Below are 17,842 nucleotides of genomic sequence, written 5' to 3'. Positions count from 1 at the left end.
TGTTTTTAAATGCAAATATATTGTTCATGATATCGAACGTATGCATAAAGTGCTTTAACGCGTTTAATGCAACATGTGAACTTTAAGATATCATTTGCCCTTCTAAAATGTTAAATAGTCTAAATCGGAGACTGATCTTTGTATGCAATATTTAAGTGATCTTTGAAGTTATCTGCGGGGTAGAAAGAAGCACATATGCATGTAAATAAATCGTTTTCGTATTACGGAGCGTTTAGCTGAAGCGTCTTAACGGACTCGTGGCGCCACCTGCCGGAATGATTGTGATCCTGCATGCATGGTTTCTAAAAGGTCAAGACCGTCCTCTGTAGACAGGCGATGAAAACACTCCGCAGTACTTCTTCACTTAGAAAACCCGTTCAAATACAAGTTTAAACCCTTCCCAATACTCAAATACAACTCCGTCTTTGCTCTTGTGTTTTAACTTTTCTTGCAATTCCTAAACCTGAATGCGATAAAGGCCTATGCTTCTCTTTATGTATATAGTGCTTAACTATATTTATACAGCACTTAACAGTATCAAATAAGAGAATAGAGCGTAATGTAAAATGACAAGATTAAACGCTTAACTTTTCAGTTAAAGCCATTTCATTATTAAATTCAGAGACGTCTTTGTCCCGCTCAGTTCGGTTTGCTGGAAAATAATGACGGACAGGTTGAAAATATAATAAAATATTACACAATCACTATTTAAAAGTTACTTTTATCTTTGAAAGAAGTTCTTTATGCTTCTTTTATGTTATCAAAAGTACAGAAAAAACGGTAGTAGTGCCAAAATATCTCTACAATCTCAAATATTTGGAAGTTTTTAAATATATTTTACAATGTAATTGATTTATTTACTCAAGTAAAGCACAGTGTCGCATGGACCTTCAGAGATCATTTTGTGATTCTGTGATCATTGCTGATTTGATGCTCAAAAATGTTTTATTATTATCAGTGTGATTATTAATGAAGTAGCAATTATTTTAGAAATCACATTTTTTTTCAACAAGCCTTTTGTAACATCAGATGGTCAAATTGTTCATGCTGTATAAAAGTAATAATCGCAAAATAAATAAATAAAAATAAATAAAGCCCAGACTTCTGAACAGTAGCGCACTCTTTAATTTAAACCTATAAAAGCAGTCTATATCTGGCTGTGTGGAGTGAATCATTTTGTCTGTTGTCAATCATTTATTAGCTTAGGTTCCTGTATATGATCTATCACACGCTTCTCTCACAAACGTTGTCAAAGGTTCCTCAAAATTTTGTGAACAAAAAAGTTCCTCTTGAAATATGAGCTTCTAAAAGAGGAATTGTTATAAGGTTAGATGAACATTTGAAACAAGCAAAGATCATTTACATACAATATAATAACAACAGTCATAATAATAATATCAACAACAAACATACTATTTAAAGTAATAAAAAATGATTTAAAAAATTTAAAAATTTAAAATGTGCATAAAAAACATCCTTTTATGGTGGGGATCGCATCTTATTGCAGATGTAATAAAATGTAACATGTTGCAGACACTTCACAATTAAAATCATTAAAAAAATAAAAGATTAAGACCTGATAACCAAATAACAATAACCTTTTATGTCATCTTTAGGTCCACTGCTATAATAATATTGCTAGTTTTATTTTACCTTGTTGTTCAGTTGATGCAGTTTTAGTAAAGCGCAGCCTCTCTGCGCAGATATGACGCGCTTTAACACACCAGAAATCATCTGGTGGGATTCCCTTCGGAATGACGCGCCGAGCGGCCCTCCTATTGGCCAATGGCTACGCACGAAATTCTCCATTTATGGGTTGTTTGCCTCCTTGATTCCGTCAAGCAGCAGGCACAAAGTTTAACTTTGAAGAGCAGACGCTCGCTGCGGCGGAGTCAGTGCGCTCGAGCGGTTTACCGGCGCGGTCCTCACTATTATGGAGCGGCGACACTGGTCCTGAGGAGACGTTTACAACAGCACCAGAGGCCAAAACGAGACCGTGACATCTCCCAGAGACTTTAACAGGCTTGTTTTATTTTAATAAACGGTTACAAAACGGATTATAAAAGAAGGTCTGCTGCGGCGTGATAAACGAATGAAAATGGTGAGTGAAAATAAAATATCACGGTCACGTAGCCTACATATATAAACACGAGGGACACCGCTCCTATTTTGGAAACAGTTTTCCAGCATCCTTATCGGGATGAAGTAGGTTACAGCAGCTGTTAGGTGTTATTGTTTTTGTCATTTGTATCAATTAAACAAATTTGAACAGCTACTAAATGTGACTATTTATCGAAACATATAGGATACTACTATAAGTAGCCTAATTGGCATCATAAATGCTCAAAATTCTGATTAAAAAGCTGTTCATTGAGGTCAAACCAAGTACAAAGTTGTATTAAACTGTGTGTGATTTGTGTATGTATGCGCTCTATTTACGTCTTATGAATGTAGTGGCTGCTCTGCTAGACAAACAGCTCCAGCTGGGTGTCATATTCAGCTATTGTTTGCCCTTCATCTCTTGTTCACTTAGACAGAAACAGCCTCTTCTTTCCCAGCCCTCCTTGAACAGTTGTACTTATACCGGTCCCGGTTACAACCCAGTTTCTTGCTATTTTTGGTACAGGGTTTGTCCAGGCTCGTGATAGATAGAAACCACTGCGTTCCCACTTTCGCTGATCAGTTTTCCTGTTGCAGTTACTGTTTTTAGTTTATTATTGACCCATTCTATCTTGCCAACCTGGCTCAGTCTTTTGTAATAGTGGAAAACTGTAAGTTACACACATTAGTGTCCATGGTTACAGGACACAGAGAGATGCGGGTAGGTGCAGTCGCATGTGAAACTCACTTCCGTACATATGCCTGTGAGGATGGGCTGGGTTCTGCTTTGAATAAGTTTGTGCTTATGCGTGCGTCCACAATGGGACAGTTTCCTCTTGTTATGGTGGAAAACGACACCGTTTTCTCATAGCTCCTCAAGCAATATAAGGCTTTTGTTACGCTTGAAACTTTTCGGCTTTGTGTGATCCCCGGATCCCATGCAAGGATGCTTTCACAGACCCTGCTTGTCTCGAATTCGGTGTCTTTTTCAGCCTGTCAGCTGGTGAAGAACAGGTATAGATCAGGTGAAAAACAAGTAAATCCAGTTCAGCTGTCTCTTCAGTGCACGCAGAGACATTCTCTGCAAGCCATGCAGCCGGTGGAACTAGTTTACCTTGGGCTTTGCGCATATGGGACAAACCTTTTTTCGTAGACGCTCCATGCCTGTCTGTGGTATTTTGTATGTATTGCAATATTATCAGTCGGCCTTGGTAAAGCATTTTTGTCTGCACAGAATAAGCTTTTGGTCACAATATCACAGAAGTCATTAAGTTTATATAAATATGGGCTCACTGCTTCTATAACCAACTCTGGGGAAGTGTGCAGGCAGTATTCTGTAATGTTACCAATACCTGTCCCTATTCATTTCTAATGATAGAATGTCACACATGAGGCCAGGCTCAGAGTGTGTATATATTCTATATAACTACATTGTGGAATTAATAGGTGGGGTTTGTAGCTATATTTGTTTTGACTGCAGTTTCACGTATGCTTGATGAGGCTACTAATTTGCTCCCGACAGCTTAAAGTAAATGGAATGATTTCTGAAATATGAACTTGCGGCAATATCTGTTACACAATGGTGCCCGATTTTATGTATATCAGCTGTGCAAGAGCAATTTAGGTTGATTTTGTAATATATCACTGAGTTACTGAATATGGCTGAACCACTGTATTAAAAACTATATCATAAAGCCTTGTGTATGTAGTATGAGGACTTTTTTTTTTGTCTATAATGCCCTTTGTACCTTCAGGCTCAATACACTGAACACAAACCATCTTCTAAAATTATGTAATAAACATTTAAAGAAAGATTACTCATTGTTTTACTCGGTTTGGTGTATCGGGGTCCATTGTGATTGGTCTCCATATTTAAGAAGCGGTTTTACAGGTTAAACTGTATCTGGTAGGTTGGTAGCTTTGTTCACTTTCTTTTTCCCTCTTTCTTTTTCTGCCAGATGCTGAATAGTAGGTCAGTATGGCAGCATATGTTTTGCATTAAGAGCTGCAGATGGGCGGTACATGCTGAGTAACATCCCCCCTATTCAAAGCCTCTATGTCACACCGCCACAGGATTGCTGAGGAATCCAGACTCTTTCTAAAAGAGTCAGCAACCCTCACCTAAACGAGAGAAAGGTCTAGTAGTACGGCTGAAATCTGTGGTTTCTTTTAGTTACTAGTACTCTACATTAACGCGTATATTAATTTCCTGACATGGCAATGCATTTCTCTCAATATCAGCTTTGATGCTGGCTTCTTTGATGCTGTTTTATTGTTGGTTCTGAACTACACCAAACTGTGTTTATTTTAAATGTCCAATCTAGACGTTCGCCCCATGTAACTTGGATATAAAGTATAATATCCACTGATGTGTTCAAGTTCAGATTTATGTGGTTTGTTTACAGAGCCAGTTGAAAAAGATGAATGAAAACATCAATCAAACTAAAATAAAGCCTTAATTGGAAAATCCCTGTTGACTTTTTCATTGTGATGTGCACCATATGTTGACTAGCAAATTTGCCTAATCTGTCCTTTAGACATTGAATCTTTGTTTTACGTTGTGGTGACTCTGAGTGGTTCTTCATATTGATATAAACCCCACTAAATGTCAAGCTTGTAACTTCCTGGAGATCGTGTAATTTTGTTAGAGAATTGTGCAGTTAGCTCATTGTGCAGTTTTTTTCAGCAGAGATACATTAAAAATTTATCAAAAATCAATGAAAAAAACGTATGCTGTGTTACAAAAAATAAAATATTACAAATATACTTTGTACATTGAGGAAAAAGGTACCTTGATTTCCACAAAAATATAAAGCAGCACAACTATCTTCAATACTGATAATAATAAGAAATGTTACTTGAGCTTCAAATCATCATATTATACTGATTTCTGAAGGAAACTGAGGACTGGAGTAAAGACTGCTAAAAAAAATTCAGCTTTGCATTGCTGGAATAAATTATATTTTATATTGTATTATATATTATATTAAAGTAGAAAGCCCTTTTTATTTAAACCTTATTGATTTGATCAAATGAATGCAAAATGGCTTTAAAGAATTTTAAATCATACCAAACACAAACGTTTTAATAATAGTGGATATGCAAAGCAGGTCTACTTGTTTACATGAATGTATTGCTAGGTTGTTGTTGTTTTTTTTTGTATTTGTACAAACAGTGCAATGAGGACACAAATGTCCCAAAGAGCTTCATAGGAGAAAAGAACAAGAGCTTCATGGCTCAATCAGTCACAGTATGTGCGCTAACCACTAGGCCGCAGTTTTAATAATATTTTTGTTTTGATTACTCCTATGAAATATCACTTTATCCCTAATAAAAAGTAGATTAGACTCTGTGCAGGCCCAGTTTCCTTAAAGAGTGGGTCTTGAGAAGGAGAGAGATGGGCTTTCAGCTGTGAAATGAGATCATTGTCGCTGCGCTCCTGCCAGCTCACGTTCAGCTCCTCTCACCTTGCCTCTCCTGTTTCTCTCATCTGCATTAGTCTCTTTTGCGGCTTCCCTTGTGCTACCAGCTTCTAAAAGCAGGTCAAGGAGACTGGTGAGCATGTGCTGGCAAATATTGTTCATTTTTGAGCGCAGATAAACTGTTGTACAGTTGGTGTACAGAGAAACCTCTTGTTAATAATTATACATTCATGGCTGATCTTTGCTTACCGACATAATTAGTTTAAACCGCAATAAAAGCCATAATGATTAAAGCAGATATTTAGTTTCTTTAAGAATATTTATCAGATATTTAGTTAGATATTAGGATTAGATTTGTACTAGAACTTCTTGAAGGCTTCTTTGTGAGTGAGCTGGTGTTTCTGTGTCTGTTTTTGCTGTATAGTTTCTGTTGAGGTGGCCATGGCTCGCTATGCTGTATTTACTCATCAAACTCAGCCCAAGGCTACAGAATGACTTGTTGTCAAATATTCCCACAAGCCCGAGGTAAAAGCGAGTGACATTACAGACGAGACCATAAAAGTGCACGTTGTAAAAGAGGATTTGCATCAAAACATTTTGAAGCTATTGTTTCACGCTGCTCATTCCTGGAAAAGGTCATGAGAAAGACTGTTGTTCCACTTTGCCCTTTGCATGTGTTTTTAGTTTTGAGGGACGATTCAAATGTTTCACCTTCATGCTATCTTTTTCTGGCCCAAATATCACTTCGGTGTTGTCTCAATCCAGTTTTAGCTGTTTTCAGTGTTTCAGTTTGTCTACAAGGCGGACAGTGACTCTTTGAACCCAGTCTGTGAAAAGTTTGTTCACTGACATTATCATTCCGTATCTCATTTATGTATTTGCATATGCTTTGTTAGTGATGGGGAACTATGCTCTGAAATTCAGGCGCATAAGCCATTTGAATGTCCTGAGATTGCTGAAAAAGCTCTGCGAATATATCGCTTTGACAACATAACTGCTGTCAAAATATATAGTAGTGTTGTAACTGATGGCACATTGGTACTGTGCTAATGAAATATAACAAAGATTTTGGCCCCTTTGTCAACTCAAAGTACATGAATGAAATTGCAGCAGAGTAAAAACTCTAGCTAGAAACCATTATACCTTTTCAGTATGATTTCACTGTCATTCGTGTGATCTGACCCATAATCCCCTTGGCCATCTCAATATTATTCAAGGTGAATGAGGCCAACAACATTCATCCTGTGTCATTTCCCATAGGAAGTCTGATTTACAACAAGTCCAATCAGCCATATCCAGATGAATCTGCTTCTAATATTGTATTGCAGTTGGATTTAGTATTGTATTATTATTATTTTATTTTTTTTTTGTGCTTAGCTGTTTTTAACAATGTTACAAAAAGTCCATTTCAACCATGCAGTGGATTATGTTTGGGGACATAAACAGTTTTTCATTGATGTCAAGCATTGTAGGTGAACACGTAGAGGTGACTGGTCCTCATGCTTGGAAGAATGTAAATATTTGTGCTTTTGATAAATCCCTGGAAGTGCTTCATAAAGCTAGAGGCGTGTGTTTGGGTGACCGTTCACTTCAGAACCTGTTTGGCTCAATTTATTGGACCTTCATGAAAGAACACTGGCCAGGGTCCGTTTTAAGAGAGAATTACAATATCTTATCACTAAGTAGGCCAGCATATGTGGCATGCATTTTATGGGAAACACATCCTTTACAGACAAAATAGTAGTACATTTAGTAGTAAAAACTTATTTTAGCAACTAATTCACATTTATACTGACACACATACGATAACCCTGTGTGTTTTTAACGTCAAGATAAATAAATAGAAAAAAATATATACACACACGTTATAGTTTAGATTGATTTTGGAAGAACAGTGAGTCATATGATGCAACAATATATTTTAAGTTTTAACAATGACTTATTTTAATGTTTTGTTGGTGAAATATTCTTTCCATGAACAGAAAACACAAATAATGTCAATGCTAGGGAGATGTGAATTTTTTTTCTTCTTCTTTTTTTAGCACACTATTTATCAGGTTTTTAGAATAATGGATAAGTATAGCATATACAAATTAGTATGAAAAGGTCTTTTGAGATGAGTATTTTCCTTTTTTTGTGTAAAACAGCTTGGACTCACAGCTGCAAGTATAGAAAATAACACTAAATATATATATATATATATATATATATATATATATATATATATATATATATATATATATATATATATATATATATATATATATATATATATATATTTAAAAGTAAAATGTTTCTTATAATTATACATGGGTTAGATTTTAAAATTGCAATTATATTATGGATTGGGTTTAGCTGGAAATTGTCACCTTTTTAGTCTAAAGAATTAAAAAAATAATTATAAAAGATATAAGCTACATTTTATGTTGATGTTTTATGGAGTTATACAAAATAAATAAAATGCACATCAACACGTTCACAAATTAACACACTTAAACGCTTAATTTTGATATAGCATGTAATATAATAAAACATGTTATGTTATAAAAAAACATGACATGTGCAGCATCCTAAAACGTCATTAGACAATTATTAACACAAATACAATAGTCATTTCATTTAATCCCAGTAATTAAATTTGACTAGAGTGATAAAGCTGTGTGCTTGGCAGCAGCACTAATGTGAGATCTAAGTTTGCTGTATCTGATCAGAACCATTACTCAGTTGGGAACTGGGGGATTTGTTCTCGTCACTTGCCAGCTCCCATTTCCCGTTGGCTATGAGTAAGATTCCCTGATCTGAAACATTCCTGTGCTGGTTCTGTTTATTCTTCCCTTATTCTGCCATCACAGGGAACTCACACACAGACCTGACCACAGCGAACCATCCCGCTTACTCTCCCGGGTGTCTCTAGAATTACTGTAGACGCTCGAACTGTACTGATATTAGATCAGCTTGAAAGGAGGACTTTGACAAATGCCACCTCCACAGACCTGTCCGACTGGCCCTTTCATTCCTTGTCTATACGATAGAGCATTTAAACGCATTCTCCTCATTGTTATGTAGGTGTGCTCGAGGGTGTTGTTCATTCAGGGATCTCGATTATAGATCGGGTCAAAATAGACTGCAACGAAATAGCTAGAGGGGACTCGGGCTTCAACGTTGCATTTAATCAAGTTCCCACACATGCCTTGCTTTGATTAATGTCCTCGTTACAGGCTTCTCATGTGGGCTGGTAATGTGGCCCCTTATGTTGTGTTGTATCTCTGTGAATCTGTGGAAAATTTGTTTAGACAGGACAGTTTTATGAGGCAGAAGTTATTTATGCACCAGAGCACTTGTAGTACAGTAGGCACCGTGACGACGGCTCATCTGCTCACCCTTGTGTTGTTCCAAAACTATGTGACATTTTATTCCTGCTTTGGATCGTTAAAGAACATATTTCAGAAGTCAGTGTTCACATAATGCTGGCTCCCATTGAGGATTTGAATTATAGAACAACATGAAGGTGAGTTTTTATTTACTTTTAGGTGATCTGTTCCTTTAAGAGTTTGACTCTTTTATAGCAAATATTACATTTTGTTGCAAGGTGCTTTGTAGAGGGACAAAACAGGTATGGAAATATTTTTTTTTTTATTACTTTAATTTCCCAGTCAGCGTCCTCTCTGGGACGCTTCTTTATTTCAAATCAAATTGTTTGTTTGTGTACACAAAAAGCTTCATAAAATGGTCCTTATCTGCTCACCCTCGTGTGGATTATCAAACACTATAAAAGCCTTCACGATGAAGGCTGTGTTCGTTCCTGTTTGGAAAAAAATGTGCCTGCATCTAAAAGGTATAAAGCGCACCATATAACCATAAATCTGCCCCATAAACATAGCCTTAGGCTTTTTATTTATTCATTGGTGTGCGTCTGTGTGTTCTGGGAAGACCTTGCTTCATGTATCTTTTAAAAGCAGACAATTACTGAAGCCATAAGCCATGACTGCTTCTACATGGAATATAAAGGATGGGGATGCATTACCAGTTGAAATATTTAAACGCATTTTGTTTACTTAACTAATGAATTAGTTGATTGTCTCGTATTAAGAAACGTTAGCAAATGCGGAAGTATTGTGAGGTGTTGTGAATATGTGTAGTTGGTTGTGACAGAACAGGTGGCCAGTTTGAACATGTTGACCTGAATTTGCTCGGAGTAAACAGGATTAGATGACGTATAATCCTGTTTACTTTGAGAAATAATTTTTTTGGCCACCATGAAAACTAGATATATATTTATAATTTGTTCTGGAAAAACAAACATGTGTATTATAAAGCATATGTATTTTGTCTAGCTGCAATCCAAGACCACCCAGATGTACTCTCACATTCAAGGAGAAAATTCCCTCTTAATGATAATTATAAATAAAATTTTATCTGATCGTCTGCAATTTTGTTTTTCATTGTGCAGCTTTTTCACCATTTTTTTTTTTGTTTGTGGAATTGAATTGAACATGAACCGGCAAATACTCCAGAATTAACTATAATATATATACTATAGGGGATAATTATTGTCCACCTGTTTTAAGCATATGTTGGCAAATATGTGGTCATGTCCAGCACACCTATGACCAACCTATCTGAAGTGATCTGTGTGTATTGAACTGTAAGGAGGTGAAAGGACTCCTTTGATCCTGCGTCTATATGATGATGCACTGTCACCTGCTCTATTAGAATTTTAGCACCATTTTTAGAATCCTAGTCTAAACATAATCTATCTTTATGTGTACTTCAGGGAAAATGATGGCGTTCCAGACTTCCCCATCAGACAGAATGTGCTACATTCTTTTCCACTGCCTTCAAAAGCGAGCAGAAATAATATGGCTGGGCTGAACTTGGAAACTTTGGCACAGAGTTTCTCTGCAGTAGCCAGACGTTTGAGAGCCACTCCTATCTCAGTTTACACAAACCCTCTGTGTTTGCTGTCTCTGGAGGGATGCAACAGTCAGCCCTGCCTCCACAGCCATTTCTTACCCAGAAACCCCTCTCTGCTCCTCTGGGTGCTCTCTCCCAATCTTTGTAACCTGACAAACACCCCTAGAGGCGTTTTACTCCATACATAAACACAGGGATTAATTACAGCTCGATTATGTAATGCTAGTAAATCCTTTTCCCAAATCAACAAACATGACTTATGTTTACTAGTATGATGAGGGTATTATGGCATATTTATTTTTAAATTGCAACGCGTTTAAATTTATTGCTCACCTATGATTAATCTAATCTCTGGGCTTGTACAGTTTGTTACAACATTGAGCTTTTTCAGCTATTTGTGTTCTGATTGTTTTCGGTCTGGCTGTGGATGGGCCTGTTTTTCTTCAGCACATTACAGTGGTGAATTTACAAGCCTGTTGTGTCTGTGTTCATGGTTTACTACCATTCAGAATGTAGGACTACCACCGTGTGCATTGTCCAGGCTGGGATTATTTCTGTCAGGCATTTTCCAGGACCACTTACGACTGTAAGGGCTTCACAACTGCCTGCTTTGAAAATACCATTATCTGCTTTTACATTTCAGTACTGATTCCCTTTTGACAATGGTGGTAAACACCATTGGAGTCACATTCAGAGGGCTTGCAGTTGCACTTTCAAATTAGTTTTTTTTTTTTTTTTTATTGTCATGCCAGCTTTATGAGTGACAATTTTTTTTTTTAAGTAGAGTTTGGAAGGGACATACTGACCTTGTAATGACCCGGGGGCATGTTATCATTTAACATACTGTAAAATGATAACACGCAGAATACTGATAGGGAATTCAGACCAATGGTATTGTATTTTGAGCTACAGTCTGCAAGCCTTTCTTACATTCATACAAACTATATAGTACATTTTCATTAGAGCAGATCATTTTTATTCTCTTGTTTCTCTTCAGAAATCCCAAAGATGCCTGGATTCAAATAATTATGGTAAAGAAGGAAGAGAAACTTGGTCCACCTTGCGTTAGAATATTTTACATTTAGTCTTATAAAATTTTAATCAAGTCCTTAGCAGCCATTATAACTAAGTGGACTTAAATTTGTGTTTCTAAAATGTTCTTTAGCACGTAGTCTATTGTCTGAATTTGCATAGAGGTTTATAATTTGTCATTTTAAGGTGAATCCAAATAGGTTCACACACTGGCACTGCTTGTCAAATTAGTATTCATTGCGTGTCTGAGACCAGTGCCAGTGCATTGGCCTGGAGATAACTTCCCTAGTTTCGCTTCAAATAGGGAGTGTAAAAGTAATCTTGTAAAGAAAATAATTGGCAACAGAAGTTGTGATTTAACCAATTCATTATTACAACTCTATTTTCTTCGTACAGTGATCTTTACCTATTAGTTTTACTGAGATTTTAGATTTTAAGTGCAAGAGAATGTTTTTCGTTTATCTAAGCCAAAGTGACTTAATCAGAATTGTGCATCTGTAATATGTTGAAAATGATTCCTGAAATAGCTATGAACTTCATTACACATTCCTGCCTTAATCTGCTATTAGCACTGTCAGGTTCGAGCCAGGATTCTCAGCCAAACTGTAGTACTCTGAGCCATATGCTAAATGCATTAAACTGAGAACCAGACTGTGTCTTGTAGCTTCAACTGCTCTCTGATTGTATTCATTCATTGATTTTATATTTCAAGTGGAGATACATACCGAATGACTGGCTTGCACTTTCACTTCTTGATCCCCCTTCAGCTCTGTGGTATGTGAATGCAGGTCCTCTGTTTGAATTCCAGATGGTTGTAAGAAAAGGATAGTTTGAGGAGGTAAAAAATTGCCGCCTTATTGAATCAAACCCAGCCATTTCCTGCTTGAGTCTGCGCTCCGCTCCACACTCTCCATATAAGGCAATGGTATTTGCATGAGGGAACGGCCTGCCATGTCAGTATGTATCTAAGACTGGTGCTGCTGACATTTTTCAACTGCTGTAGGATTACAGTGGGGAAATGATCTGTTACAGTATTTTCTGGCGAGGTTTTTGAAAGGAGAACAATGGATTTTTCTCTCCTCCTTTTTATGAATGAAGCATTTCTTCTTTCTTTAATGTGCTGTTTTCGTGTGACGTTTTTTTTTTGCGAAGTACATGGAATAAGTGGGTAAAAATAAAGAGCAGATCTTCGTCTGTCTTCATATGTGATGCCAGCCAGACTTAGTGGAATAGATGGTGTTTTTATAGCCTCTCTCAATACTAGTATACTGTATATTATACACTCTCCAGATGTGCCATTCACCAGTCTGGAGAATCACATTACACTGACCTCACAACTGCTCCTTAGTCAGTTAAAACAATGAATGTCCTAATTTATCATGCAGTCATTTGGATTATGCTTGGTTAGTTGCACCATCCAGCATCAAATGCTCCCCCATTGTCCATGACAAAGCAGCATGGTGCATGAAGTTGTTAAGTTATTTGTTGCTAGCATGCATGTACTAAAAATGATTGTATTGTACAAGTGCAATAGAATATTTAATTGTTTATTTTATAGCACCCTCACAGATTGAATAAAAACACGCTTTTTATTCATCTTGGTGTATATGTTATATTTTTGTAATAAAGGGACTTGCTGACTTGCTACAAACAAAATTATTTAAATGGACCTGGCATCGTATTTACATATTTGTGGTAAATGCTGGCTTCCCAGGAAGAAGTTTTCATGTCTTCTTGCTTCATGCAAACCCAATTAGTGCCACCTCGCACCGCAGTTGTTATTTGTGATGTCAAAAAAACGTTAGTTTGAACATTATTTTATTGGTATAGTTTTTTTTTTTTTTTTTTTTTTTTTTGACAGAAGTTGGGTTTTTGTCAGTCGGATGGTTATTGCAAAATAAAGCACAGATATGGGTGTTTCATGCCTTGAGATATTTTACTGGCTGATTGATGTCTTCCTAGGGAGTTAGGGATTTTGACCTTGTGTGGTGCAGATGGGTATCATTTTTGTCATTGTGTAAATAATGACTGCTGTTCCTGGGTGAACCACAGCACAAGCGCATAGTGAACATTAGCTTTCCTTGTTTCCGGTGTTCCTTTACAAAGCAGAACATTTTCATCCCTAAATAAGCCTAGCGGGACCAACTATAGCTCGTAAAAGCAGAGATGCTGTTTTCTCCCTTACTAGACTTTGTGTGGTCTATGACTTTCAGTCTTGGACAGTAGGTGTGGTCCTTGTGCTTTTTGTAAAGGCGACTTCTTTAGAAAGGGAAAAAAAATACACTCTCTCTGGCCCATTGCAATTGTGTTTTGGACTAACTTTTAATGAATAATCACAAACAACTGGTAACACATTGAATTAAACATTACATTTTGAAGATCGAATAGTATTTCCTATTAAAACGTACTTCAGTCATTATCCCCGTCACATTTAAATTATTTTGTTTTTAAATGGCATCCTGTTTTCATAGTTCTTCATGAAGCTCTGCTTTGGCTCGAAGTTTACGGGGAACATGTGCTAAGAATGAAGACATTTATCTTCTTTCCAGGTGTTTATGTGTCCCGCGGTGTGATAGTGATGTGGACTCAAACAATGTGAAAGAAACGGTTCAATAGACTTGAAAAACAGTCGAAAGTAAATGAAATCTCTCCGTAATGCAGGCAAAAATAAACTAAACAAAACAGTCTGTAAAGGTCTGAACGAAGTGTTTACCGTTTTGTTTAAAATACCGCCTTCCTCCTTTTAATTGTTTTTGAGCCAGCTCCACTTCTAATAATGTTCAGGTGAGGCTCCTTATTGTTGTCATGGCGTTGAGAGTTTATTGTGTTTCTTTATTTTCCTGTAATTTACCCTGGACTTGCACTGCGCTCGTTTACGATGGCAAGTTAATTAGTCTTTCAAGGGAGGCAAAAAATCTTCCATACTTGGTCTGCTTCTGCTTTCTTGCGCCCCTAGATTTTTCAGACTGAGGAATGTACAATTTCGAGAATGTTAAATGTCTTTCCAGTTTACCTCATATCATTGTCGTGGCATTCCTTAGGTTGGGAAAATTGCTGTAAGAAAAGAATAGACAAATGTGGCCTTCAAATCAGACTAATGATCGAACATTACAGATGAAAATGTTTAAAACAGCAGTGCGTTTGGATCATGTGCTCTCCGAGCGGTACACTCACTGTCTATGTCTGTCTGTCTGGCTCTCTCTCTGTATTTTTTGAGTCACACTCTTTGCATCCTTCTCTTTTTGATATCCTGTCAAATGCACTTGAGGCTTTGTGTCATTCTGAGTAAGGGTATGGTTCCTCACGGGCCATTGTGACCTCAACGGTAGCCAGAAGCCATTGACTCACGTCCCATGATGAATGACCCAAGCTCTCCGGAGACACACCCTCAGCAAAAACATCACCAGAGCGGAAGTAGAAAGGGAAGGGAGGTAAAAGAGGGAGACGAGAAAGAAAAGGAGGAATGGTGAGAACATCAGGCGAAGATCAAAAGAAGTGTTTGTAGTGCTCAGGGAGTTTTAAGGGAGACTCCTGACCATGCACTTTTCATCGGTTTAGAAAAACAAAATCAACATCTGCTGCGGTGAAAAAGAACGAGCTGTGTTAAATGTGCCGCGGGCGGTGAATTGGACGCGGTCATTTTGCTGACTGCACTGTTTGCTCACATTAACTGTTGTCAGCAAATACTCTATTTATCAGCGCTCATGACTGTATGCGATTGAGAATGAAGGTGTAATGTCTGTGCCACTGGTGGCATTAAATGTGATTTGAAATGATTATGAAATTATTATTCCTGAACCTGTTCCTCCTATCTGCCACTGTAGTTTCTATCACAATACCTTAATTGTGACTTAACATAATAGTAGGATATAAGTATTAAAATATCAAAGAGATATTCCTGCTTGTTAGCAACATTTTTAAACTAGCAAAAGCTGGATCACTGGTCTTAGCTGGAGTGTTATTTTAGTGTTATTAGCTTAACTTATTTTATTTAGATTTTCAGTTTTCATTTTAATTAAAGTTTTTTTTTTTTTTTTTTTTATGTTGTTATTATTTTTTAAATTAAGACTATATTTATATTTTTTACATTTCAGTTTTAGTTCGATCTATTTTAATTACTCAACATAATTGAATTTAAAATTTTCTCTTAGTCAGCAATACAAATGCTGTTTAGCTAGTGTCTCATTTTAGGGTATTTTTGAACAATTCTTTTCCCTCCCCAGGTACAACTCCAATTTAGCTTGGAAACAATCTTGAAATAAAGCAGAATGATGATACTTTTTAGAAGCATTTTCAATGTAATTGCTCTTGCCTGGGTATCATGTTGATTGCTACCACTAGTATACCATGCTACCCTACCACCCTAAACTTATACCATTCGTTGAGAAAAAGGCTTCTCATACAAACGGAGCAATGTTTCGAAAGGTCAGCTGAGCTGCAATGTTTACACTCTTCTGGGAAGTCAACCTATGAAAGTTGAGACATAGTATTTCAGCTTTTAATATATGATGCTATCTCTAAATAGAAATCTAGTTGTGGAGTATTCTCTTTGGATATGCTAATATAGTTTCTGCCAGGTATCCTGCTACACAAAAGCTATGGGTGTGTATACAGTCTAACGAGAGTTTCTTGTTTGTGTTTGCTTTCACAGGGGAGCCGGGGACACTACCGGTACCACTGGCAAAGCCACAATGTCAAGCAGAGTGGTGTGGATGATATGGTGCTTCTCTCCAAGATCAATGAGGATGCCATTGTGGAAAACCTCAAGAAGAGATACATGGATGACTTTATTTTTGTATCCTTGTCCAGCTGTAAATGCATCATAAATCCATATTATATTAATCAGATATAAATCTGACTCTAAATACAGATGTCTTTTCTGAGTTTTTGCAGATGGATGTTTTCCTGTAACTCGCTAGAAAAGTCTTGGATTGGGTCCTCTTGTGTATAGTTTAAATCTTGATTGGGTTTATTCTGACCAAAGCAGACCAAACACTGACATTTAGCAATAATGAATGTTGTTCTTCAAATCTATGGTACAACTTTCAAATCAGGGACTGTTTATGATAAAAGCCATATGTGAGATTCTAAGTTTTTTGAAGGAGTGCTGGTTTGCTTTTCTTCTATATGAACCCAATGTACTTGGCAGAGTTCATGTCTAATTCATCACACGTTACTAGCACTAAAAATGACCTGTACTTTTTCTTGATGAAAACCTCACTTACAATATATATCTATTTTCTACCCTTATTAGGTTTATGGAGTCTTAGCAGACTCTGGCCCTTTTGGTCCAGAATCAGTCCTGTGATTGTGGTCAGAAAATAGAAACAACACCAAAGTGTTCCAGTCAGCAGCGTATGGAACTAAGGTCACAGAGCGCCAGGCTCAATACTTCCTTTATTTGCAGTGAGCAACTTACGGCAGGGCTGCCAAATAGCTCCAATCACTCACTGCCGGCTGTTGCCTTCCCACTGCATCTTAATAAGGCTCTGACCCAGTAACCAAAATCTTCATTGCTGCCACATATAACTCTTCACTGATGTCACCAGTCCATTATTCACACTTGGGCCATTTTTCATCAGCCGTTCCAGCCAAGGTTTTATGAATATCCTCTGAGTTTTAACAACCACAATGAGTAAAATGGTCCATGAGGTTTTTCTCTATTGTGAATGGTAAACCTCTAATAGTTTTCAGAAAGAGTGTTTTCAATCTAATAGATTCACAGAGATTTTGTAAAGATTTGTTAGGACAGGACAGGCTGTCTTCTTCAGCAGAATGCAAACGAAGACACAAACAACTTCAGACCTCACTGAATTCAATTATATAGACCAAAAAAAAAGAATCAAAGTATCATCAGTTTTGCAGGAGCAAGTACATACACTCTCTTTACTCTTGGGACGAGTCTCTTTACTGCCACTTTTTCTTTCAGCAGTCTATTGAGCCTTGACATTTACCTGTAGACATACATTGGTCCTGTGCTCATCTCAGTAAACCCTTTCAAACAGATGCCTTACTTTGGGGAGAAAGAAATAGAGATGTACCAAGGCGCGGTAAGTGTTTTGATCAATTTATTTTAAGGTCCTATACTCACATTTAACAAGCTATATACTACAACTTGCCTTATTCTCCTTATTTGCTGCTTATTAATAGTAAGGTAGTTGTTACATTTAGCATCTTAACAAATTTTTTCATTGCTCTCTGAACAACACTACTCGCTTTTAGTTTCATAGGCTTAGTTTTCCTTGCGTGTTATGTAACATTGATTCACTACACACACTAATTAGGCAATTTTTTCTAAACTCAGTGATCTGTATCGAAACCGTCCTCATAAAGTGTTTATGAAGTTCGCTACCTAGAGGTTTCTGTAAACAGTA

At 36.9% G+C, this 17,842-nt stretch overlaps 1 protein-coding gene across 6 annotated transcripts in view; it reads left to right on the top strand.

Moving 5' to 3' along the window:
* The first annotated feature begins 1,835 nt into the window (after nucleotides 1-1,835).
* The window catches only part of myo1ea (myosin IEa), a 41,785-nt gene continuing 25,778 nt past the window's right edge, over nucleotides 1,836-17,842 (top strand). For 5 of the 6 annotated variants that reach the window (XM_043243639.1, XM_043243637.1, XM_043243640.1 and 2 more), the window contains exons 1-3: nucleotides 1,836-2,101; nucleotides 16,120-16,263; nucleotides 17,429-17,518. In XM_043243639.1, the coding sequence (XP_043099574.1) occupies nucleotides 2,093-2,101; nucleotides 16,120-16,263; nucleotides 17,429-17,518 (243 nt within the window). In that variant the 5' untranslated portion in view covers nucleotides 1,836-2,092. The remainder of the gene's footprint in view (nucleotides 2,102-16,119; nucleotides 16,264-17,428; nucleotides 17,519-17,842) is intronic. The other variant, XM_043243641.1, reaches the window with a different exon arrangement.

The sequence above is a fragment of the Puntigrus tetrazona genome, chromosome 7 (genome assembly GCF_018831695.1).
Source record: "Puntigrus tetrazona isolate hp1 chromosome 7, ASM1883169v1, whole genome shotgun sequence".
In the NCBI taxonomy this organism is placed as follows: Eukaryota; Metazoa; Chordata; class Actinopteri; order Cypriniformes; family Cyprinidae; genus Puntigrus; species Puntigrus tetrazona.
This window is presented reverse-complemented; position numbering and strand designations above follow the sequence as displayed.